This window comes from Acinonyx jubatus, chromosome C1 (genome assembly GCF_027475565.1).
Source record: "Acinonyx jubatus isolate Ajub_Pintada_27869175 chromosome C1, VMU_Ajub_asm_v1.0, whole genome shotgun sequence".
NCBI classification, from domain to species: domain Eukaryota; kingdom Metazoa; phylum Chordata; class Mammalia; order Carnivora; family Felidae; genus Acinonyx; species Acinonyx jubatus.
The window spans coordinates 96,612,345-96,639,381 of record NC_069381.1 but is presented as its reverse complement, the minus strand read 5'-3'; the positions used below and the strand labels follow the sequence as shown (position 1 = coordinate 96,639,381).

Sequence of the window (27,037 nt, the reverse complement as noted above, 5' to 3'; positions counted from 1 at the left end):
TAGAAACCATCTAAATTAACTAATGGATTAAAAGGAAACTTAAAATACAGGAACAGGCTGTTTAGAAAATAAACATAAAAACACCATATATCAAAACCTAAGTCATAGATCCATAGCTGTGTTAAGAAGTAAACTGCTATCTTCAAATGTTTTTATTATTTGAAAAAGAGAAAGAAAACTAAGTATCAATATATCAATTTGAAAAAGAACTAAAGAAAAGATTAATATGTGATTTTAAGCAGGCAAAACATTTCTAAGTAGAAAAGCAATGGAAAAATTACCAAAAAAAGACAACTAGATTTAATTCAAATTAAAAAAATTTACGCACAACAAAAAATTACCCAAAATGCAAGGAAAACCACAAGTTGGGGGAAATATGTACTGTAATATATTGTAAATATATGTAAATATATTATTTAAAGCTTAAGTAAATCAGTAAGTAAACAAGACCTCAAAAGTATTAACAGGCAACAGATATAAGCAATTTTAGAAATAAATTCTAGCAAGCGAACACAAAAAATTCCAAAACTTACCCCCCAAAAAAGAAAATTACAAGTCCTAATAGCAATGAGTTGTTTTTATCTATTATATTATCAAATAAATTAATAATAATACGCAAAACAAATTAAAAGATTTTTGGAGCCAGCATTTTCATACAATAGTGACTGTACTACATGGTTTACAACTAGTATAACCTATTAGAAACCATTTGACTATCAACAGTTATTGAAATCGTTATTCCTATGACTCAGTAAATTCTCCTTGAAATGTATCCTATCAAATTCAAAATAAGGGAAAAAATCTGTATGCTCCAAGATGTTTACTGCAATACTATTTATGATAGTGGAAAACTGGAAAATGTCATCTCTAAAACCAACAAGGATTAAAATAAATTGTTATATCCACTTGACTGGTTTACAGGCATTAAAAATAGACGATTGTGAAAACACCTAGAAACATGGACGTTTTAAAATAACATTAATTTTTTTTAATTTCGCTTCTAAATTTTCTTGCATATAATTACTTTCTTCAATATTAAATATAAGAAAGTTCGTGATGCTTTAAAATTCCTGTCTAACCTATTTCAACACTAGAACAAAAGACATTGTTATGATTTTATTTTTAAGCAGAACTCCAAAGCAATCATTCTAATTTTTTACTTTATACCATATCCAACATTAAGTGTAATTTAAATTAAGCATAACAAATAGAAAAATACTAAAATCTTTTGCCAGACAAAAAAAAGCCAACTCATTAGTCTTGCCTTAATTGTGTTTCAGTTTTTTCCATATTTTCTATTTGTTTCAACATCCGTTCTTCTTTCTTTTTGCTATTCTAAAGAAATAAATGTTGTTTATGTTAATAATTCTGTTTCAACAAAAATAAAATTGAAACTAATATTTAAAACTTTTATCTGTCACCATGAAATTCAATTAGTTATATATAAAACAAGACAGTGAGCTATTTAACTTGCATAGTTACATACTATTTTTCCAGCCTTATTTTAATTATTCCCCTAGTAATCTCTATACAGCAGCTAAAAAGCAAGTCTTACTTATTGTCTCCCAGTGATACTTTAAGGCCTTCTATCCTTGTTCATATTGTTGTGACTTCAAGGAATGCTTTTCCATTCACTATTACCTACTGAACTTATAATCAGTTATCTTTTAAGACCAAAATCAATGTTATGTTCTCTCTGAAGCCTTCTCTTCCTCCAAGGAAGAAGATAACACTTTGTCCCAAAAACAACACATATAACATAGTATTTTAAGTTATTTGAGCATTTAGTTCTTCTCTTGAGTCATAAGATCTTAATGAGGAAAGAAGGTATTTTATTCATCGTTGTATCCTCCACATTGTCATATGATTTACCTGATAAATACTTGTTGAATAAATATTCATAAAAATCCTAACGCTTAAAATCACATTAACTTTATCAATGGGTATAGTCTGTTGCCCATTATCACCATCTAAATCAATATGCATATTTTTCTTCTGAAACAGAGGATCAGCTTTAAGATAATCAGATTTGTAAAGGGTAAAGAATCTTGGAAAGTCATCTATTCAAGCCCCCTATATTTACAGGTTAGAAAACTAAGTCACTGGTACTTTCTTTTACAACTCACATCAGTATCTTCTTGCTGTTTCTTGAGTTCTAGGGCCATTTCACTTGTTTCTTGTGCTAATTTTTTGTTCGCCAGTGAAAGCCTGTTGCAGCTTGCATTTAGTTCAGTAGTCTTAAACCTGTTTTTTAAAAACATGTCAGACCTAAATATTTACCTATTAAATTATATGATGTAGAATTTAATTCAAGATAATCTTAGGGGAAAGGGAGAAAGGGCTGGGAATATAAATAAGATTGGCCATTAATTAATAATTTCTGAAGTGCAGTGATAGCTATGTGCTGCTTCATTACATTAGTCCCTCTACTTTACACGTTTGAAATTTTCAACACTAAGTTAAGATGCCACAGATTTCCTTGCATATTCCCTACACCTCATCTCCCCATACTTTTCCACAAATTTTGAAGGGTGTCTTACTTTCTCATATAATTTTTTTTCTCTAGTAGACGGTCTCAAAACTATTCCAAACTTCTGGTGATTTGATTATAGTAGTACATGAGGCATGAGCTATTTTTAACAAAATATTTTCATTAAAATAAGTAAAATGAGGTTTAATTTTTGTGCGCAACACTTAAACTGCTCTTACAAGATCTCAAATACTCCACACTGGAAGAGAGATTACTACTGCTATTAGTGCAGTCAGGATCAATTTTAAATCAAAGAAGGGGGAACTGTGTGGTTCTATGGAATTATTTCAGTAGCAAGCACCTATTATCTTCTCCTACTTAACCAATACTGGAAATTCATCAAAGAGTAGATTAGAAAATGAAAGGTTGAAAAAGAAAACATAGCTTTGAAAGGTTGAAATAGGAAACATTAAACTAATGTATAAATAACCAGTCCATTTACTAAAAGGAATTTTGGTTAATAAGTTTTACCCAGAATTCAATGACGTGTATGTATTTTGTCACTTCACCAAAACAAATCTATGAAATAATTTAACAAGCAATCAAAATAAATGGGTAGAATTGCAAATAATTATTTTTATGAGGAACTAAGTATTGCCAAGAAAAGTAATATATTGATATTCTAAAGAAGTTCTCAACTTTGTGATATACTCTTTTTATGTCAATTATATGTATATGTGTATGTATATATGTATATGTATTTATCTGTATATATATATTTACAATGGTGTGTATATGTATATATGTGTGTCTATATATGTATATGTGTATATGTATATACATATATATATATATACACACACACCATTGTTAATTTCATTAGCAGTAAAATTAATAAATTATTTTGATCTCTAATTAGGAATAAATACAACTTTAACCCCATTCAAATAAATATTGAATATAATTTACTAATTTATTAACTACCAGAAAGCTTAAAAATGAAATATGTAAGTTATTTATAGATAGAAAACTTACTTCTCATTTTCAAGTTCAGTTTTCAGCTCTTTAACCTGTCTGGAATAATGTTGCTCACTTGTCACAATGGCAGTTAACTGTACTTCCAAATCATGCACTTTTCTCTGGAAAATAAATGTGTATAATCACAGCAAACATTTTTACAATATTCTTATTTTAAAAGTATGGCCAATCTGTAATCAACTCATATATTAGGCAAAAATTTGGTAAGAAAATGTCACATTTTAAAATCTAATAGACTTAATGCCAAAAGCATTATAATTTTAGAATAATGAATAATGACAAATGTAATACAAGTAAATTCCATCTTGATATTTTAAAGCTCAACCACTAAAATTATATTTACAAATTATAAAATATTTTCATCAGTTTTACTCAACCAGGTAATTAATCTCCATTAAAATGTTATATTATCAAGAAAAAATATAATAATTAATGAAGTCAGGTAGTATCTTAAAAACTAAGCTGTTCTTACTATTTTAAACTATTGTATAGTTACAACGTAATACTGTTATGGATTGAAAAAATACCTTTATAAAATAAAAAACATATTCCAAAATTATAACATAAGCACTATAAAAATTATTGTAAACTAAGAACTTAACAAAAGTTAAATTTTAAATGTTTAAATTAAGAATACTGAAGACATCAAAAATGTGATTGTTATAAACCATAGCATGATGCATACTCCTGATATCTTAAATGCTGACCTCTCTCTCCCACATTAGAATATGAAGATTTTCTAGATGTGTTTCACATTAATCATTAGTACATTAAATGTAGCAGGAACACTTCCTTTGAAAGGAATTTTGTGAAGAAATCTTTCACAAAGCTAATAGCTATACCATAATCTATTCTGTAAATCTGTACTCTACTAACAAAATGTTGCAGGACAAAATGTATCTTTTCTAAACAAACCTCTCTGGTGTGGAGAAGACCAGTCAGTTCTTGCTGTGTTCCTTTTAATTCTTCAGCAATCTTCTCAAATTGTTTCTTTTCATCTAAAAGCTTTTGGTTTTCTACCTATTTAAGAACACCATAAATCATGACAACCAAAGCACAAACGTATGCAAAATGATCAAACTACCTAACTAGAGTGAAGAGACTTACGAGTTTCTCTTTGGCTAAAATTTTTTAAAAAGAGAAAACAAGTATTTAATAAGTTAATTCCAAAACTAAATATGATAACAAAGGATTGAATAAACAGAGCCCTAAAATTTTTTATTTAAAAAAAATCAGACAGGTCATTGAATTCAAACCTTATCTTATGCATAATTCACTCCAATTTATTAGCATTTATTAGTCACTCACTATCCTACCAATCCTGTTTGTCTTTATACTGCACTAAAACGTGCTTCCCTATAACTTCCATGCAATTGTCATTGTTCTGCCTTTCTTAGTCGCAGAGAAGTCTAATTCCTTTTTTACATGATAGCTGACAAATATTTGAAGAGAATTATCAACACTCCCTAACTTTTCTTTTTCTCTTAACCATTCTAAAATCTCTAATTCTTATTATCATTCTTCCTATGAAATGGTTTTAAATTACTTCACTCCCCGAGGATTCCTTTGTCAATATACAATTTTAAATAAGGTATCAAGAATTAAATTCAATGTTGAAATATGGCCCTTTGTAGCAACGTGGATGGAACTGGAGAGTGTTATGCTAAGTGAAGTAAGCCATACAGAGAAAGACAGATACCATATGTTTTCACTCTTATGTGGATCCTGAGAAACTTAACAGAAACCCATGGGGGAGGGAAGAAAAAAAAAAAGAGGCTAGAGTGGGAGAGAGCCAAAGCATAAGAGACTCTTAAAAACTGAGAACAAACTGAGGGTTGATGGGGGTTGGGGGGGGGTGGGTGATGGGTATTGAAGAGGGCATCTTTTGGGATGAGCACTGGGTGTTGTATGGAAACCAATTTGACAATAAATTTCATATATTGAAAAAAAAAAGAATTAAATTTAATGTTCTAGACAATCAAGGATCAACAAACTACAGCCCACAGGCCAAATCCAGTCCCTACTTGTTTTTAATAAAGCTTTACTGTAATACAGCCAACATATTTATGTATTGTATATTCCCATTTTGCCTTGTAACAACGAAGCTGTATAGATGCAAGAGAGACCAACCACATGGCCCACAAAGCCTAAAAATTTGCTACTGGCCCTTTAAAGAAGAATTCTGTCAATCTTTGCTTTAGATGGGTCCTATACAATAGAACTTTCTGCAATAACAGGAACATGCAGTAGCTACTGATCACTTCAAATGTGGCTACTGGAGCTGAGGAACTGACTTGTTTTTTTTTTTAATTTGGTCTATTTTAATTAATTTAAATTTAAGTGCCACATTTGGCCTCTAGTTACCATACTGGATGGCACAGCTCTAGAAAGTGAGCAAGACTAAGTATAAAACAACCATTAACTCTTTACTTACAGGTGCTTAATTACTATCAACTCCTCCTGTTATCCAACATAGATTTAAGTCAATTTTCATGTTGTTTACTTAAGCATGAGATCACAACAGTGGAGCTATTTAAAATTTTGATACAGCTATAACATGATCGCATCTGTGATTTAAAAAGCTAACTCTAGCAATAGTGCATAGGAAGACCCAATTATATACAGACTACATATATACATATACACAAGTGTTTACAAATAAAAGACTAATCCAGTTTGAAAGATATACCTTGCAAACCATAAACATTCTTCAAGACAAAAAGATACTGTCAGAGATAAAGAGAGATATTAATAATGATCAAAGGTCTATTTGTCAGGAAGACAGAATAGTTCTATATGAATGTGAGACTTATAACAGAAATTCAAAGTACGTGAAGCAAACATTGACATAATTATAGAGAAATAGACAATTACTAAATCAAAATAGGAGATGTTAACACCCCTCAGTAATAATAGAACAGGACAAAAAAAAAAATCGACAACACTGAAGATTTTCACAACACCATCAATCAAATGAATCTAACTAACATTTAAAGAACACATATAGAACCTAACAACAGCAGAATACACATTCTTTTCAAGTACACATGGAACATTTACTAAGACAGATTATATCCTTTATAAATTTAAATAATAAAGTATATTCTTGAACCATAATGGAGACTAGAAATAAGTAAAAGAGGAAAATCTCCAAATACATGGAAATTAAATAACAGACTTCTAAATAACCCCAGGGTCAAAGAGGAAATCGAGAAATTAGAAAATATTTTAACCTAAATAAAAATGAAAATACAAGATATCAAAATTTGTGGGATGCAGTTAAGGAAGTGATTAAGTAAATTTATAGCATTAAATGTTTAAATGGAAAAGAAAGGTCTCAAAACAACAATCTAGGTTTTCATCTTAAGAACCTAGAAAAAGAACAAAATAAACCCAAGCAAGTAGAAGAAAGGAAATAATAAAGATAAGAGCCAAAACTGATGAAACTGAAAATGGAAAAACAGTAGAGAAAAATCAACAAAACACAAAGCTGGTTATTTTGAAAAGGTCAGTAAAATCAATAAACTTCTATCAAGACTGACAAGACAGAAGACACCAATCACCAATATTAGTAATCAAAGAGTATAGACTATAGACTCCATAGATATTAAAAAAATAACAGAATGCTACAAACAACTCTATGCACAGAAAGTTGACAACTTCAATGAAATGGACTAATTCCTTAGAAACCACAAACTACCAAATCACCTAAGATAAAACAGGTCACCTTAACAGTTCTGTAATAATGAAAAACATTAGATTCATAGTTTAAAATCTTGCCAAAAAAGAATCTCTAAGTCCAGATGATTTCACCAGAGAATTCTACCAAATGTTTAAAGAAGAAATAACACTAGTTGTATACAATCTCTTCCAGAAAACAGAAATGAAAGAAATGCTTCCCAACTCATTTTATGAGGCCAGTATTAGCCTGATTCCAAAACCAGATAAAGACCACTGAAGAAAACTATAGACTTCCCAAGAACACAAAACCAAAAATCCTCAACAAAATATTCATAAATTCAACAATTTAGAAAAAGAATAATATACCACACCAACTGGGATTTATCCCAGAAATGCAAGCCTGGTTCAATATTTGAAAATCAATGTATGACATTGATTAGAATATTAATATTCTAAATAAGAAAAACAACATGATCATATCAGTAAACACAGAAAAAGCACTTGACAAAATTCAACACAGATTCATAAGAAAAAAGCTTAAACTAGGAACAGAAGGGCACTTCCACCAAAAAAAAAAAAAACAAAAACTAGAATTAAACATCATATTTAATGGTGAAACACTGAATATTTTCCCTTAAGATCACATCAAAGATGTACATGGTCACCACTCCTTTTCAACATCATACTGGGAAGTCTGAGCCAGTGCAGTTAGACAAGAAAAAAAGAAATACAACTGTCCTTATTTGCAGACAAAATAACTGCCTACATAGAAAATTATAAGGAATGTGCAAAAAACTCCAAGAACTAGTAAGTCATTTTGAAAAGGGGTACCTGGGTGGCTCAGTGGATTAAAACATCTGACTCTGGGTTTCCGCTCAGGTCATGACCTCACTCACCAGCCATGAGATTGAGCCCCACATCGGGTTCAGCACTGACAGCATCTCTCCCTCTCTATCTGCTCCCTCCCTCTCTCTCAAAATAAACAAACATTAAAAAAATAAAAAATAAAATAAATAAATGATTTTGGCAAGACTGTAGGATACAAGGCCAATGCATAAAGCAATTGTATCCCCACCTGCTAGTAATGTACAACTGGAAAAATACAGGTTTTTTGAGAAAAGTACTTTTAAATACTACTTAAAACACTTTCCAGAAAGGAAATATTTAGGTATAAATACAACATGTACAGATCTGTATGTTGAAAACTAAAAAATGCTAAAGAATGAAGGAAGATCTATACAAATGGACAGATACCATGTTCATATATTAGAAGACCCAACATAAGTAATAACAGCAATTCAACCTAACTTGATTTCATACAATCACAATCATAATCACAATTACAATTACAATCACAATTACAATCATAATTCTGGTAGGATTTCCTTAGATAATAGACAAGCTGAAAATCTAGATGATAAAGGAACTAGGATAGCTAAAACAATTTTGAAAAAGAATATTAAAGCCAGAGGAACCACACTACCCAAATCTAAGACTAACTATTAAGCTACAGAAATCAAAACACTAATATGTCAGTGAATTGATAACAAATAGATCAAGAAAACAGAAATAGTCCAGAAACAGATCCACACAAATATGGCCAATTGATTTTTTATAAAAGTGCAAAAGCAATTCAAGGGGAAAAAAGAATCTCTTCAACAAATGCTAGTATCATCCTGGATTAACCTAAGTATTTAAATCTTAAATATCTCTCAAAACCATCCACTTTTTCCTCACCACTACTTCCCAGCCTAAGCTACAATCATCTCTCCTCTAGCTACTGTGATTGTCTGTCTAATTAACTGTTCTATCTTAATCTGTTCTCAATTCTGCAAGCCAAATGAGCTTTTCAAAATGCAAACCAAGTCACTCCCTACTGAAATTCTTTAGACTTTCCCATACCTCTTGGGATAATACAAAATTATCCTGATAAGATTTAAAAGGCCATGAACTGCCAAGCTCCTACTACCTAACTTTCTGGACTCATTTTGTACCATTCTCTTCTTTTCACTCGAGGTTGTACTCACCATACTCCTTCCTATTAAAGAAACTTTGCACATAAATATTTCCTCTACCTGATAAGCTCTTACTTCTCTGAATTTCAGTTCAATATTTATTTTTTTTAAAAAAGACTTTCCTGACCTAACTAGTTCAAATTCCTTAATTATAGGCCTCATAGCACTGAAAAGTAATCCTTTATTGCCTTTGTCACCATTGTAATATTACTTTTGAATGACTGCTTATATTTAAATGTGATTATTTCATGACTGTAGATCCATGAAAGCTGCATATGCATCCATTTGCTCCCAACCGTACCCCCAGAGTATAGCATAATAGAAACTCAACAAATATTTGTTAAAAGGGCAAATTTATTATTTTATTTATCCCTTACAACTACCCCATTAGCTATGTGCATTTCAGAGATGGAGATCTGAGGCATCAAGAGTTTAGTTAAATTGCTCTTAGTCATACAGTTAAGAAGCAAAGAGCTAGATTACCAATCAAAACATAATTTTAAGGACCAAGATATTGTGTTCTATTGCTGTCAAAATATAACAAAACCCTAAACCAGTTCTTGTCTGCATAGGAGTGAATCTTCACAGTAAAAATAATGCTTTAGTATTCATTCATTCAACAAATATTCATAAAGTGTCAGTCACTGTACTAAGTACTAGGTTTACAAGGAAAACAGGGCATGGATTCTTAGCCCTTAGCCCTTATGGGAGCATACATTCATTCCACTATTTATTAACTGAAGACCTACTGTATACCACCTACTGTGCTAAGTAAGGGGGAATCAAAAGGGTGAATAAAGCTTTAAATAATTTTACCAAAAATAAAGTAATTCTATTTGTGGTAAGTGCTATACAGGAAAAGTACAGGGTGGCTATGGGAACAGGCCATACAGAGACCTAAACTAGATAAGAATATTAAAGAGAGGTTTCCTAAACAACTGATATTCAAGCTGAAACTTAAAGTATAAGTCTGCATTATCAAATCTGAAAGCAATGTAAACATTACTATTCACAAGAGTTTGAGTTAAAGCAATTCAGTGGAGAAAAGATAAGCATTTGGAAATAATGCTTCCCAAGAGATGGAAGAATCAGGAGTTGCAAAGTCAGGTAGAGACACAATAGGTTAAACCCACCATCAAATATCTATAATCATAAACAATACTATATAGCAAGGGTTGGCAAACTACAGCCTGCTAGACAAAATCAGCCCACAATCTCTTTCTGTAGGCCCTTGACCTAAGAATAATTTTTACATTTTATTTAAAAATAAAAGAGAGGAGGAGGAGAAGGGGGTGTGGAAATAGGAGAGGAGAATTAACATTCTGTATATAGCTTATAAAGCCTAAAATATTTACTATCCAGTTCTTTAAATAAAAGTTTGCCACCCATGCTCCACACATTATAATCAATTAAAACATAATGAAGCCTACCCTAACAAATTCATTAAACGTGATTCTATCTGAACACTTAACATAGCTACTGAATATATAACATACATATCTTCCTTAAAAGTGTAGCTTTATGGTTCAAAGGTATCAAAGGCATACCAAATTTACAACCAGCTATATCGTATGCATTGCTCTTACTTAAATGTACTGTCAACACATGTTCAAATAACATAAACACTTTAGCCAAGACAGATGTATAAAACTTGGTACAGATAAGAATGTGATTTACTAAAACACAAGTGTATTTTTTTATATTTAGCTGAAAACACTAATATAAAATATCTGTAGTGTATGAGACTAGGTCAACAGATTCATATTATTTTGAAAAATAACTGCTCTATATTAGTAAGAGAAACTATATACTTACCAAGATTTTCTTCAATTCTTCAAGTTCTACTTCTTTGTTATTTTTAAGCTTAGTCATCTCTTCTAAAATAAGCAAAAGAATAAAAGGTGTGAAAAGCCAGATTAGAAGAACAGGAAAGGAGAGATGAGAAATAAGAATACCACAGTTTGAAAGGGAAGAAAACCGAGATGGTTTAGTGCAACTAAAGAAAGCACCATAAAAGGACAGGTTTCATTCTTTCTCATTGCCAAGTAGTATTCCATTGTATATATAAACCACAACTTCTTTATCCATTCATCAGTTGATGGACATTTAGGTTCTTTCCATAGTTTGGCTATTATGGCCTTTTGTAACAACAGGGATGGAACTGGAGAGTGTTATGCTAAGTGAAATATGTTACACAGAGAAAGACAGATCCCATATGTTTTCACTCTTATGTGGATCCTGAGAAACTTAACAGAAGACCATGGGGGAGGGGGAGGGGGAAAAAAGTTATAGAGGTAGGGAGGCAAACCATAAGAGACTCTTAAAAACTGAGAGTAAACTGAGTGAGGGTTGATGACGGGTAGGAGGGAGCGGAAAGTGGGTGATGGGCGTTGAGGAGGGAACCTGTTGGGATGAGCACTGGGTGTTGTATGGAAACCAATTTGACAATAAATTTCATATTAAAAAATAAATAAGTAAATGCCTTAGGTAAAAAAAATAAAATAAAAAAGAAAGAAAGCACCATAAAGCATAGAGGAAGTCCAAATGGAACTACGCAAAAATAATGGATATGTATTAATAGCAATGTTTGTATCAAGTTAATTCCACAACCAAATGAGCCCGGAGTTCATTAGTCAAAATAAGCAATACACACGCGCGCGCGCGCGCGCACACACACACACACACACACACACACACACACACACACACATATTCCAAATATATTTGGAATGAGGTCACTCAGCATGTACCTTTACCTTTAATTCATCACTGTCTAAATGCCTGGCCTCTTAATCTTCACTCTCAACTAAAAAGGACAAGTGATCCACTTTTCTCAAGCTAATTCTGACCATTGTACTCTGGACTTCAACATTCCTACCTCCTCTGAGACTTTAGTTGCTTATATAACCAATATATATATACTGACTCTCTGTAAAGGAATCTTTCATTTCCCCCATCCCATCAAAACATCTATTTGAATACAAAACAATCTGACTGACCTTTCTGCCTCTTCTTACTACTGTCCAATTTCTTTGGTTTGCAAACAAATTCCTGTTTGTTATCTACACATTTCTTTCTTAGTCCTATGCAAAACTAATGCCTATCTCATGACATTACACTAATTACATCTCTAACATTATTTTACATTATTTATAAGTATTTATAAATAGAAATACTTTAATATTTATAAATAATTCATAATTTATATTAAATATTTATAATTACGTTATTAAAACTATGACCCTCAATAACCATTCTGTGGTACAATTCTCAGTCCTCTTTATTGTGGAGCTTTCTGGCATTTAATGCTATCAACTACTCTCTATTTTTCTTTGATTTTCAAGACCTTGTGTTATTTGCATTTCCTGTTTTCTCTGCTGACACCCTTCTTTTTTTTTTTCCTACCCTAAATAATAACACTCTACACAAGGCTTTTATGTCTATCTTTTATTAATTCAGTATTAGACTAATAAATTTATAAAACTTTTCCAGGCCAAACCACCTTTATCCTCCTTTCTTAAATTCTTTAACTGCCTACAAAGTTCCCAAATGATGCCTAGCTGTCAGCTACAATTTTATTGTATTTGAAACATTGTCTTTCTTCACTGTTAATTAAGGGTTTTTAATAAATGGAGATATAAGAGATTTACTGGAAATTTCCAAGACTCTGTACATTAAAAATAAACAGGGGTACCTGGGTGGCTCAGTTGGGTAAGTGTCTGACCTCTGCTTGGGTCTGATCACATGGTTCGTGAGTTTGAGCCCTGCGTCAAGCTCTGAGTGGACAGCTCAGAGCCTGGAACCTGCTTTGGATTCTGTGTCTCCTTCTCTCTCTGCTCCTCCCCCGCCTGCACACACACTCTCTCTCAAAAATAAATATTTTAAAAAAATAATAAAAAACAAAAGTGAAAAATAAAAATATTGTAATAATTGCCCACAATTTTTAAGGAAAAATCAAACAAATAGGAAATGCCAGCATGGAGTCAAAAGAAACACCTGTCACAAGCAAAGCTTATTTAACCACAATTTTCATTTTAGGTAAAAAGAGTTTTTCAAACTCAAGGATTAATTAAAAATAGTTGACTAAGCATATCTTCACATTCTCTCATCCCCACTCCCATAAAATTTTTTAAAGATATATATATGTGTATATATATATACATATATATATATAAAATATAAATCATATATAAAAATATATGATGAGGGAGTGCAGGACAAGCTGAGGGCAAAACACAGGCTAATGGCACCACCCACCCCCAGGTGGGATATGTGTGATATTCCTCAGACAGTCCTGGCTACCCAAGAATAAAGGAAAGGGATTTAAGTGTTTGCCATGATGATGTGGAAAACGAAGACAAATGAAAAATTAAATTGCCTTACTGTCTACAGCCCACTGACAAGTCCTTGGAACAGGCAGAGTGACCTCTGCTAGGGACAAAAGGAAATCTTGGCTTATCCTGACCCCCCAGGAATCTGTAAGTCTACTTCAACATATAAAAATTCCTTTGGAAACTTCCTTTATCTCAACTCCCCTAAGATATATGCTGGCAATTATACTCCAAGCTTATGGCCCCCTGATATACATATGAAGGGTCTCATGATAGGTTTTACTGAACGGTAATAAATGGTGTTTTCCTAACACAGCTAGCCCCTCAAAGTCCTGGAAACCTTCCTTCCAAAATACCTTAGAGAGTTACTCTATCCCTAATCCCCTCCCAACCTGAGGGTATATAATCAGTTACTTGTCACAACCCCAGCACAGCCCTTCCTGCCCACGGGTCCTGTCCCTGTGCTTTAATAAAATCACTTTTTACACCAAAGATGTCTTCGAGAATTCTTCCTTGGCCGTCCGCTCTGGACCCCACCATCACCCCAAAACCTCATCATATATATATATTTACAACAATAACAAAACCAGACAGACTACCATAAACAAACCAAAATACTGAAGAATCCTAGAAGGAGGAGGGGTCACCTACATTAATTCATTGAAGACTATGTGCAACAACTAGACCAGGTGACTATACCTCCCACCACAGAGTCCACCTCAGGTTAAATCAAAGATCCTAGGAATTGGAGCCCAAGGGGTAAGGCAGTGCCCCCAAACAGCTCATGATCTCTACAAACAATCCCCTAAATCCAAAAGATTAGCTACCGAGCCCACCCTTCCCTACAGTACCTCCCATCTCCCCCCAACATAATCAGAAAAATCACATTATAACATATGTGGGAGAAAAAAGATTCTCAAATATTTAGATGAGTAAATAATCAAAAATCACCAATTAGTGAAGAAAAGCAAAACCATAAATGTTAGGCACCAAATTCAGAGAAGAACTAAAATAAAACTCAAGAAGGAATTAATAGAGCAAACAGAAGCAGAAATCTTGCTAAGTATAGTATGTTCCAACAGGATACAATATCCATGAAATTAATCACCTAGAGCTCTCAGAAACTTAAAATTTGGTAACTAAGACTTTAAAAACAGCAAAGTAGGGGTGCCTGGTGATTCAGTCATTTGAGTATCCAACTCTTTATTTCAACTCTAGTCATGATCCCAGGGTCGTGGGATCTAGCCCCATGTCGGGCTCTGCACTAAGCATGGAGCCTGCTTAAAGATTCTCTCTCTGGGGCACCGGAATGGCTCAGTTGGTTGGACATCCGACTTTGGCTCAGGTCATGATCTCATGGTTCATGGGTTTAAGTCCTGCATGGGGCTCTGTGCTAATAGCTTGGAGCCTGGTTTGGATTCTGTGTCTCCTTCTCTCTCTCTGCCACTCACCTGCTTGTGCATGCACTCTCTCTCTCTGTCTCTCAACAAATGAATAAACATTTTTTTAAAAAATTAAAAAAAAAAAAAGATTCTCTCTCTCTCCCTCTGCCTCTCCCCACCCAGCTCATGCATGTGCTCTCTACCAAAAACAAAAAAAGGCAAATTAAACATATCTAAAGACTGAATTATTAGGGGGAAGCCAAAAAAACCTTTTTTCCCAAAATTCCCCTCAAAATAAACTAAAAAGTAAAGAGTTTAAGAGAGAAATTTTAAAATATAAAGATTGGGGCGCCTGGATGGCTCAGTTGGTAAAGCGTCTGACTTCGGCTCAGGCCATGATCTCATGGCTTGTTAAGTTCAAGCCCCGTTTGGGGCTCTGTGCTGACAGCTCAGAGCCTGGAACCTGCTTCTGATTCTATGTCTCTCTCTCTGCCCCTTCCCTACTCGTGCTCTCTCTCTCTCTCTCTCTAAGAATAAAAACATTAAAAAAATTTTTAAATAAAAATATAAAAGATTCAGAATTTCTAAAATCCACCTATCAAAATTTACAGAGAGAGAGAACAATGACACTAGAAAAGAAGAATTAAGAGAACTTTTCAGAGCTGAAGACAGTGTCCTCAGATTCAAGAGCTCACCAAATGCTAGCAAAAGTGGGATATGATTCCACTTTTAAAAGATAGTCTCTCATGCCTGTACCACTCAAACGGCTTCTAATATGATTTCTCCTCTTTGTCCTTTTCCTATCATCATTCCCCACCCACCACCAAATTTATTTGCCATACAAAAGTCGCAGTGATCCTCTAAAAATGTAAACCACAGGCACCTGGGTGGCTTAGTCAGTTAAGCGTCTGACTTTGGCTCAGGTCATGATCTCATGGTTCATGAGTTTGAGCCCTGCTCAAACTGACAGGTAGGGCTCTGCACTGACAGCATGGAGCCTGCTTGGGATTCTCTCTCTCTCTCTCTGGCCCCTTCCCCACTTGTGTGCACCCTCTAAATAAATATTTTTTAAAAAGACAAAGATTTGCAAGATAGAGTTAAATTAGTTAGATCTTACAAGCTAGATAGATATTAAAAGTTAGAAACAACAGCACTGGATAACCAATTAGAAGTGAAAAGTAAGGGAGAAAGAACAGTACAGAATATCATCCAAGATTTTGATTCTGAGAACTATACTATTAACCAAAGAAGGAAATAAGCTAATGCTCAGTACTTATGTCATTGTTAATGCTGCTCTCCTACACATAATGCTTTACACATTCCATCATTCTCTACAACTACCCAAAGCCGCTTTATACCTTAAAGTCTACTTTTAAAATCTACCTCTTCTAGAGAATCATTTCCAATTCTGCAGTCCACATTGATACCTTTGGCTTCCTCTTGTCATCAACATTAACACATCTCCATCAGCAACAAGTCTGTGAGCATTCACCTCAAATATATAAATACGTATAAAACACAAATACGTACTTATATATCGTGTAAAATTTTAAAGTATAAATATGTGTACTATACTAGTCATTATGAAATATATGCAAAGCATAAAATAAATAGAAATAGAAACTCTAATATTCCCTTCTCTTAATAGAATTCTTGCTCATCCCCTCATTTTGGAAACATTGCTCTAATGATTTTATGTGTTCAACCTTTCTCTCATTAAATTAGAGAGTTCTCTATTATGAGAAAAATCACCTTATGCATTTGATTTGTTAATCTGACAATAACAGCCACTTAACTTCAATATCAGACTGAATTGTTACACATAAATATCCACTAAAGATATTTTAAGGACTAAAATTATTCCTTAGTCTACCACATTCAATTGAATAATTCTAAGAAAGTAGGTATGTGCAGTGATTTAAAATACTACATTATGCTTTGAATGAAGATTTAAAAATTAGATGAAAAATGCATTTACAGTCATTGTAATATAAAATAATACCAAAGGAATTATTTACCACTGAAAAGTACAATTTTGGATGCTCAAATATTGGTCTAGTCTATAGTGGGAGATTAAGCATTGCCAAAGGAAAGGCATAAATAAGTTTCGAAGTTCAACCAAACATCCTAACAGGGCAAAATTTCTTACAATTATTTTAATTACACAATTTTTCAAACCAAATAATAAAGTTTACAGAATGTTGTGGAGACAGTCTAGAAAACACCTGCAAATTCCTGAGTTAATTTATAAAAATAATTCTTTTCACCAAAATTGGAAAAATGTTTTTATATCTTTATAATTCTGCACATCTGTACATATGAAGATTTGTAAATATGAAATACAGGAGTTAAATTAGGATTAGCTAATTAAAGGGTTATAAATTCACAACTACAGAACTTCTTTCTCTTTTGGCCATGAAATCTATTGAGTATTAACAATACTACGTGACAAAACAGGATAGCATTCTCCTATAGATAGTTCATAATCCAACATGACTAATCAATAAAATGTCAAAATTCAATTAAAATATAACAGACCTTTTCCATTAAGAATTATTAAGGCCTCTAAATCCTAAAATAAGAAAAATAAACTAGAAACATCTCTTAAGCTCCTTCCACTTCTAGACATCTATGAATTGCATAATGGTACAGAATAGTCTTTCTTAAGGTTTAAATTTTCTGTCTTTGAAAATCAAATTAAAAGTTACAAAATAATTATTATTGATAAATGACAAAGGAGAAACTATATCATAATCTGAAATAGCATTTATATCTGTATAATAGACTAATATTATCACATACACGTTATTCTCTAAATCTTACCGAGTTCACTTGATTTCTGCTGAAGCTTCATGGTAAGTATTTTCAATTGATCTTCACTTTTTTCCAATCTTGTAAAATATTAATTTACATGTAAAACATTCTTTTAATCACAATTCACCTAGTAACTAAAACTGGTGCAATTTAACAATATATCTTTCACAGATTCACCCAATTAAACAATTTTTGAGTATCTACCATGCCATATAGTATAACATTTCAAAATAAGGTATCACTATTATTAATCCATAGTTGTATATTAATTATATCTGCATAAAACCTTAAAGCTTATGGTCACAATTTATCTCTTAGCTATTGATGATAATCAAATTAATGCATCCTAGAACTTTAAAAGAGACTGAATATGTAACTACTGTTACATTGAATTCTGCCTTAGAAACAATATAAATGTGAGAATTGGGCAATCCACTTAACTCTTCTAGCTTTCTGCTTCCTCATCTATAAAACTGAGGTAATTGGGGGCCCCTGGGTGGCTCAGTCAGTTAAGCATCCGACTTCAGCTCAGGTCATATCTCGCTGCTGGTGGGTTTGAGCCCTGCATCGGGTTCTGTGCTGACAGCTTGGAGCCTGGAGCCTGCTTCAGATTCTGTGTCTACCTTTTTCTCTCCCCTCCCCAGTTCTCTCTCTCTTTCCCTCTCTCTCTCTCTCTCTCAAAAATAAATACTTAAAAAAAATTTTTTTAACTGATATAATTGGAACAGATGATACTTAAGCTAACTTACAATTTCAAAATTTGAAAATCACCTATAAGATCAACAAAGAATATATAAGATGAGCTGAAGTAGAAAAACTAGCTTTTCTTCCACCACCATACATAAGCAGTACAGAAGAAATACTACTAGGTTCAGGTCATGAATTCACAGAAAAGCGTGTTCCTGTCTTTCATCCTACTAGACTTACTAAACCCTAATGCTAATGGGACAAAAATAATAACTTAGGCCTCATAACACAGCTTTAAAAATACACATATAGTGAAAACAGAGTAAGTTTTTAATTCAAGCTTTAGACAAACTGTTATTTAGATGAAATTCAAATGAATATCTTATATATAATATTCATTAATTCATTAATTTAATAAAAAAATGTTTTGAGTACCTACCCTATACCAGGCTAGTACTAATTTTATACATCAGAGAGGTTACAGACCCAAGTAAAACAAACCCACAACCTGGGAAGTTATTTCTATGAAGCTAATAATGATCCACAGTTTAATTAAATATGTCCTATCACTGCATCAGCACTTATGAGCTTGTTTATATAGCTGGACTCTGTGGCCAAGTATGCATGGGAACTATCCTAAAGAATACCTGCTATCTTTTCCCAGGACACCTGCCTACCTAATACAAACTTTTAAAATGTATTCCCATTTTATAAATTAAAAAAGAGACTTACTTGGTTACAGATACTATAGGAATTAGAAGTCACTTGACAATGAATAGAAAATACAGTGAATATTGGAAATAAATTGTTTTTATCAGCTAAATAAAAATAGCTTTACCTTTGCTGTTCTGTTGTCAATAATTCTTTCAAGCTACAGACAGAAGTTTTAAGTTCAGTAAGCACAAATGAATGAGCAGCTTTAGCTTTATTAAATTCTTCCATCTGAGTTTCTTTTTCTCCAGTGAGCTGATATATTTTTTTTGTTGCTACCTGTAAATCTTCCTCTAAAGCCTTCTGAGTAATCTAAATGAAATAAAATACAAAACAAAAGCTATAATCCAAGGGCCTTAAGAAAAAAACTGAACTCATCTGCCTTTGCCGCCTCTCCTCCCTCCTTATTATTCTATCACCCTCTTCCATTACCCCACCCTGGCCAATTTCAATGCCCATTCAGTATTCCTACTTCAATTTACCATTCTCCCAAAGCCAACCTATAGTCCCAACCTCCCAATGGAGTCTTCTTAGCCCACAGTGTTTTTCCATTTTTAGAACTACTGTAACAATTTTAGCCTGAATCACTCTGTTGGTATTTAGCAGAGTCTTCTATCTTATAGTTTTGATGCGTTTTTACCCAATGTTTCTAATTAAACTATAAGCATTTTGTAGACTGGGATGAAGTTCCGGGTCCTTGTACACAGTATTAGCATTTTATAAGTATTTACTGACTCATAGTGTGAGGCTTATCACACACGAATCAGTTTTTAAATCATACCACACTTCTTTGCAAAGACATTTTAGTATCTTCTAGTTCTGATGTCAAATGATCCTGCTTCTCATTTGATTCTTTTAAGTTTTCATTCTGTAATTCTAAAAAAGAGAGTTGTGGATTGGTAGTACTTAATAAAAAAATACATACCAAGAAAACCAATTATTTGTTCAACTACTTTTCTTTCCTCCATGAGATACTCCAAAATGAAGGAAAATTATGCAAATATAGATGCACTGATATTGGCCATCATCTACTTTTACTGACTTTTCAAGACTATTAACTCCCAAGTACTCACCAGTAAACATGAGGATGTTTGATGCTACATTTTAATAACAGCTAAACAAAGGAAACAATCTAAATATTCAATAGGAGATAAATTAAATTATGATGGTACATACACACAATGGCATACCATGTAACCACTATAAAAGATAATGGACTTCATTTATTCCAAATTGGAATACATATTCACAGAATATGTATTAAATAAAAAGGGCAGAATAAAAAGGGCAAGTTTAAATGGTATTTATAGAAATAATGCATATGAAAGGAAACAATACAAAAATATTGCAAGTTATTTACCTCTTAATGGTGAAATTATTCAATACTTTATTTTTATCATTGCACATCTTGATTTTTAGAGTTTTCTAAAATATTACATTTATATATTGAAATATTATGAAAAAAGGCTTTTGACTCTATAGCTAATATTTATTAAATACTAAATGTTACGTACTAGTCTATGTGCTTTATATGTGTGCATTCTACTTTTAAACCTCATGGAAAAAATAGGGTGAAAAAAGAAGTTCATGCTCTTCCCTGAATTCAAATTATTCTATGTCCTCTTACTAGCTACCTAAACTTAGGCATGATAATAAAGTAGTCTGTCACTACTTTTCTCAACTGGAGAAAGAGAATAATCATAGTTATTCATATCTTGAAGGACTAAACAAAATAATGCAACTTAAAATGTTTAACCACAGTGTCTAGCATATATAGTCAATTAGTGTTAATGATTAGTATGATAATGATGGTGTAAACTAGAAACTGGGCCTTAAAAATTCATGGTATTTACAATGCAAGCAGACAAATAATCAATGATAACTGCTGATGGGCACTCACTCAGAAATTCTGGAAATATACAGACGGGGAACCTAAGCCAAAAAGGATCAATAAAAGTTAGAGGTAAGGGGAGACAGACATAAAGAGGGAAAGTTCAAGGAAGGCTTCCAGAAAGTGACAGATCAGTTCAAACATTTGAAAGCCAGTAAGAATTAATAAGAGTAGTGGGAGCTAGGAGAGAAAGAAATATCACAGACAGGTCAAAGAGCATGTACAAAGACAAAAATGAAAGAGACAAGATGACACATCTAAATGTCTAAATGAAATGCATTTCAGTAGCATGAAACATAAAGTAAGAGGGAAGAATCATAGCAATTATGGTTAGAAAAATAACAAGGACAAGATAACAGGATTTATATGACTTGTTCAGAGGTAGTTCAGAAGTCATAAAGACTATGAAAAATGATGAAAGATGCTAGACCACAGAATGTTTCAAGTTCATATTTTTTTAAAGTTCCACTCTGAAAATCTGTGTAGAAATGAAAAGGTTAGTGGTCCACCTCTGAAAACAAAATGGGAAAAATAGATCTGGAGAGAGGAAATGATTACCAAAGACTATGGTGTCTGCTATGGTACTATTTATTATAGTCTGGTAATAAATGTCTCCTCTGAGAAATCATAATCACAAACTAGTACTTCAGCATGTATGAGAACTGAATGTATGCTGCTTGAATGTCCTAAAAAGCTCCAAGCCGAAACTTAATTTGAAATGTCCTTAAGTTCACCCAGGATTCCAGAACTGCTAATGCAAATTTTCTCTGTAGAAATTTACTTCCAATCCAAGTCTTAAAGAAGTTCCACAGATGAAGTTACATGACCTCAAAATCACAAGAGAAAACAAAGCACCATGAGCAGAGTCAGCATAATAAATGAAAGGCGTACTTGGATCTGCAAAAATTTCAGATGTTAGAATTACTGGCTGTGGATTAAAAAAAAAAAAGTATTATAACATTCTTTAAAAACTAAAAAAGGAAGATATCTATAAACTAAATAAGACTTCTAGAAAAGACTTTTTTTTTAATTTTTTTAACGTTTATTTATTTTTGAGACAGAGACAGAGCATGAACGGGGGAGGGTCAGAGAGAGAGAGGGACACACAGAATCTGAAACAGGCTCCAGGCTCTGAGCTGTCAGCACAGAGCCCGACGCGGGGCTTGAACTCACGAACCGCAAGATCATGACCTGAGCCAAAATCGGACGCTTAACCGACTGAGCCACCCAGGCGCCCCTAGAAATGACATTTATAAAACTGAAACTGAAAATTCCATTGGGGTAATGAGTAAGGTATGTCATTCAAACATTCCTCTAAAAAGGAATAAAAACCCAGGATCAAATATTAAGAATATTAAAATCATTAAGCTCCTGACAAAATCGTAAGAAATTACCAGGACCAAGTGAAGGAGAAAACAGAAACTTGGAGAAGTAAGATAAGCACAGAAACCCTCTTTTGCCCTGAAAGCATTTGCAGATCCTGGCAAAGTTAGACTTTTGATTTGAAATGAGGTGATGAAAAAATGAGGTCAGGAAAAGAAACATGAAAACCCAAAAAGACTGTGTAAGACAAAGAATCCAAGAACTGAGGCACCTGGGTGGCTCAGTCAATTGAGCGTCCCACTTCGGCTCAGGTCATGATCTTGCACTTCATGGGTTCAAGCCCCATGTCAGGCTCTGTGCTGACATCTCAGAGCCTGGAGCCTACTTCAGATTCTGTGTCTCCCTCTCTCTCTCCACCCCTCCCCAGCTTTCCTCGCTCTCCTCTCGCTCTCTCAAAAATAAACAAACATTAAAAAAGGAAAGGAATCCAAGAACTAAACCTCTATACAATAAGCTGAGACACTGTTTATGTAAAGGAAGCCAAAGGAAACCAATCCTCAAGCAGATTTGCAGCCCAGGTTCCCATGACCTGAGTGGTCCAAGGAACCCGAAGCCTTGAAACTGAAGCTCGGAGCCTGGAGCCTGCTTTGGATTCTGTGTCTCGTTCTCTCTCTGCCCCTCTCCCACTTGTGCTCTGTCTCATTCTGTCTCTCAAAAATAAATAATAAATGTAAAAGAAAAAAAAGAAAATTTGAATAGACCCATAACCACTGAAGAAATTAAATCTTACTCAAAAACCTCCCAACAAACAAGACTCCAGGGCCAGACAGCTTTCCAGGGGAATTCTACCAAACATTTAAATAAGAGTTAATACCTATTCTTTTGAAACTGTTCCAAAAAATACAAATGGCAGAAAAACTTCCAAACTCATTCTATAAGACCAGCCACTATCTGGATTCCAAAACTAGATAAAGACCCCCACTAAAAAGGAGAACCACAGCCCAATTTCCCTGATGAACATGGATGCAAAAATTCCCAACAAGATACCAGCAAACCAAATCCAACATTACATTAAAAGAATTATTCACCACGATCAAGTGGGATTTATTCCTGGGATACAGGACTGGTTCAACATCTACAAATCAACCAACATGATACATCACATTAATAAAAAATAAAAAGAACTACACGATCCTCTAAAGAGAGAAAAACCATTTGACAGTATACAGCATCCTTTCTTGATAAAAACCCTCAAGAAAGCAGGGACAAAAAGAAACATACCTCAACATCACAAATGCCATATAGGGAAGACCCACAGCTAATATCATCCTCAATGGGGAAAAACTGAGAGCTTTCCCTCTAAGGTCAAGAACATGACAGAGATGTCCACTCTCACCACTGTTGTTCAAGATGGTGTTGGAAGTCCCGGCCTCAACATTCAGACAACAAAAAGAAATAAAAGGCATTCAAATCCACATGGAAGAAGCCAACTTTTCACTATTCACAGATGACATGATACTCGATATGAAAAACCCAGAAGACTCCACCAAAAAACTGCTACAACTGATACATGAAATCAGCAAAGTCACAGGATATTAAATCAACGTACAGAAATCTGTGGAATTTCTATACACCAATAATGAAGCAGCAGCAAGAGTAATCAAGGAATTGATCCCATTTACAACTGCACTGAAAACTATAAAATACCGAGGAATAAACTTAACCAAAGAGATAAAAGATCTATATGCTGAAAACTACAGAAGACACAAGAAATGAAAAAACATTCCAGGCTCATGGACTGGAAGAACAAATATTGTTAAAATGTCAATACTACAGAAAGCAATCTATGTAGTCAATGCAATCCCTATCAAAATAACACCAGCATTCTTCACAGAGCCAGAACAAAGAATTCTAAAATTTGTATGGAACCAGAAAAAACCCTGAATAGCCAAAGTAATGTTAAAAAAGAAAACCAAAGCTGGAGGCATCACAATTCTGGACTTCAAGCTGTATTACAAAGCTGTAATCATCAAGACAGTATGATATTGGCACAAAAACAGACAAACGAATCAATGGAACAGAATAGAGAACCCAGAAATAGACCCACAAATGTATAGTCAACTAATCTTTGACAAAGCAGGAAAGACTATCCAGTGGAAAAAAGGGAGTCCCTTCAGCATATGATGTTGGGAAAACTGGACAGTGACACGCAGAATGAACCCGGACCACTGTCTTACACAAAAATAAACTCAAAATGGATGAAAGACCTAAATGTAAGACAGAAAATCATCAAAATCCTACAGGAGAAAACAGGCAATCTTTTTGACCACGGCCACAGCAACTTATTCTAGACATGTCTCCGGAGGCAAGGGAAACAAAAGCAAAAATAACTATTATATTTCATCAATATAAAAAGTTTCTGCACAGTGAAGGAAACAATCAACAAAACTAAAAGGCAACCAATGGAATGGAAAAAGATATTTGCAATGACATACTGGATAATTGGTTAGTATCCAAAATCTATAAAGAACTTACCAAACTCAATACCCAAAAAACAAATAACCCAGTGAAGAAATGAGCAGAAGACGTGAACTTTTCCAAAGAGGACATCCAGATGGCTAACAGACACATGAAAAGATGCTCAATATCACTCATCATCAGGGAAATACAAATCAAAACCACAATGAGATACCACCTCACACTGGTCAGAATGGCTAATATTAACAACTCAGGAAACAACAGATGTAGAATTACCCTACAACCCAGCAATTGCACTACTAGGTATTTATCTGAAGGATACAAAAATGCTGATTCAAAGGGGCACATACATCCCAATGTTTATAGTAGCTCTATCAACAATAGCTACATTATGGAAAGATCCCAAATGTCCATTGACTGACGAATGGATAAAGAAGATGTGGTATATATAAACAAAGGAAAATTACTCAGCGATCAAAAAAAATGAAATCTTGCCATTTGCAACAACATGGATGGAACTAAAGTGTACTATGCTAACCTAAATGAGTCAGTCAGAGAAAGATAAATATCGTGTGATTTCACTCATATGTGGAATTTAAGAAACAAAAGAAATGAACATAGGGAAAGGGAAGGAAAAATAAGATAAAAACAGAGAGAGAGACAAACCATAAGAGACTCTTAAAGTACAGAGAACAAACTGAAGGTTGCTGGAGGGGTATTGGATGGGGTGGGGGGATGGACTAAAGAGGGAATGGGCATTAAGGAGGGTACTTGCTGGGGTGAGCACTGGGTATTACATGCAAGTGATGAATCACTAAATTCTACTTATGAAATCATTATTACACTATATGTTAACTTGGATTTAAATAAAATTTTAAAAATAATTTAAATATTTTAAAAATAAATTAAAAAGAAAAGCAAATTAGACACAGAAGGTGGGATTAGGTAACAGGTCAATAGAAGATCTCCCAACTGAAACAAAGAAAAAATAAAAGATATACCGCATATGGGACACAATGAAAAGTAACTTAAATGAATACATTTCAGTGCTTATGAGTCTGCAGAATCACAGAGAATTAGTTACTTAATACCAGGAAATTGTTTCCAGTTTAAATGAGAAGATTAAACATACATTCATTCATCCTAACAACTCTTTAGCTATTATGTACACAGCAACATGCTAGGCATTGAATTACACAGATACTTAATGAAATACAGCCCTGCCTGCAAAACACCCATAGTCACAGATGAGTAATGGTTAAGCCATTCTTAAGAATAAGGAGTTCACTGGAATTTAGGCAAAATATTTGGAGTGGAGGTAAGAGGCTCATTTGTGGTAGAGGAAGTAGCCAAAATCATGATGGAGAGGTAAGAAGAACAAAAAACGTATGGGAAGTTAAACTATTTCATACCTGGAGTATACCGATTTAGTAATGACAGTAATGTAAAATGAGTGGGCATCGTTTCACCCAAACTATGTAATCATTTGCCATGTGAAAAAAAGAATTTTTTTTTAAGAGAGAAGTGACAAATATCACAAGATCTATATGATGCTCTGGAAGGTATACAGTATTTCACAAAGTGTATTATGCCTTCCAAGTGCCCTGCTACCTAAACAAGTTTGAAAAATATTCAATAAGGTGGTCTAAACATAACATGACATTCAAGAACCTTCACAATCTGATCCAAACATTCTTTTCCAGTCATGTACCTGAGTTCTCTAAGATATAAACACACAAATCAGTGTTTCAAATATACCCTAACTCTGACACTTCTATGACTTGCACAAGGCATTTCTTCTGCCTACATTCTCCCCTCCAATTCAGTAGAGAAACTTTAATCATCAAAGGTATATTTAGTTTAACAAGCAATTTTCCCTAATACCTTTCCCAATACCTCTAGAGTGTTCCCAGGGTATTCATTCATTCATGAAATATTTATTGAGTATGCTGTGTGCCAAACACTGTTCTAGGCACTTGGAATGCATCAGTAAACAAAAGAAAGAAAACCCTTGTTTTCTTGAAGCATTCTGTTGAAATTCTGAAGAAAGGGACAGTATGGAAAAGTGAAAAGAGCATATGTACACTGAAAAATCTCCCTAAGTGACTCTATTACACCCTCCTCCAAAGATCCAATCCAGGTTGAGAATTACAGCACTAGAAAGCATTACGACAAAACTGTAATGAAAGCCAAAATTTTAAATATAACAAGAGTAA

The 27,037-nt window shown here is 33.5% G+C and overlaps 1 protein-coding gene across 1 annotated transcript in view; it reads right to left on the bottom strand.

The window, feature by feature from the left end:
* The window catches only part of SYCP1 (synaptonemal complex protein 1), a 115,518-nt gene that overhangs the window by 59,793 nt on the left and 28,688 nt on the right, over positions 1 to 27,037 (bottom strand). Inside the window, exons 12-19 of the mRNA XM_027058278.2 lie at positions 19,911 to 20,005; positions 19,257 to 19,441; positions 17,741 to 17,808; positions 11,020 to 11,081; positions 4,424 to 4,528; positions 3,506 to 3,609; positions 2,127 to 2,244; positions 1,265 to 1,335 (exon numbers count right to left, since the gene is read on the bottom strand). Coding sequence (XP_026914079.2) covers positions 1,265 to 1,335; positions 2,127 to 2,244; positions 3,506 to 3,609; positions 4,424 to 4,528; positions 11,020 to 11,081; positions 17,741 to 17,808; positions 19,257 to 19,441; positions 19,911 to 20,005 — 808 coding nt within the window. The remainder of the gene's footprint in view (positions 1 to 1,264; positions 1,336 to 2,126; positions 2,245 to 3,505; positions 3,610 to 4,423; positions 4,529 to 11,019; positions 11,082 to 17,740; positions 17,809 to 19,256; positions 19,442 to 19,910; positions 20,006 to 27,037) is intronic.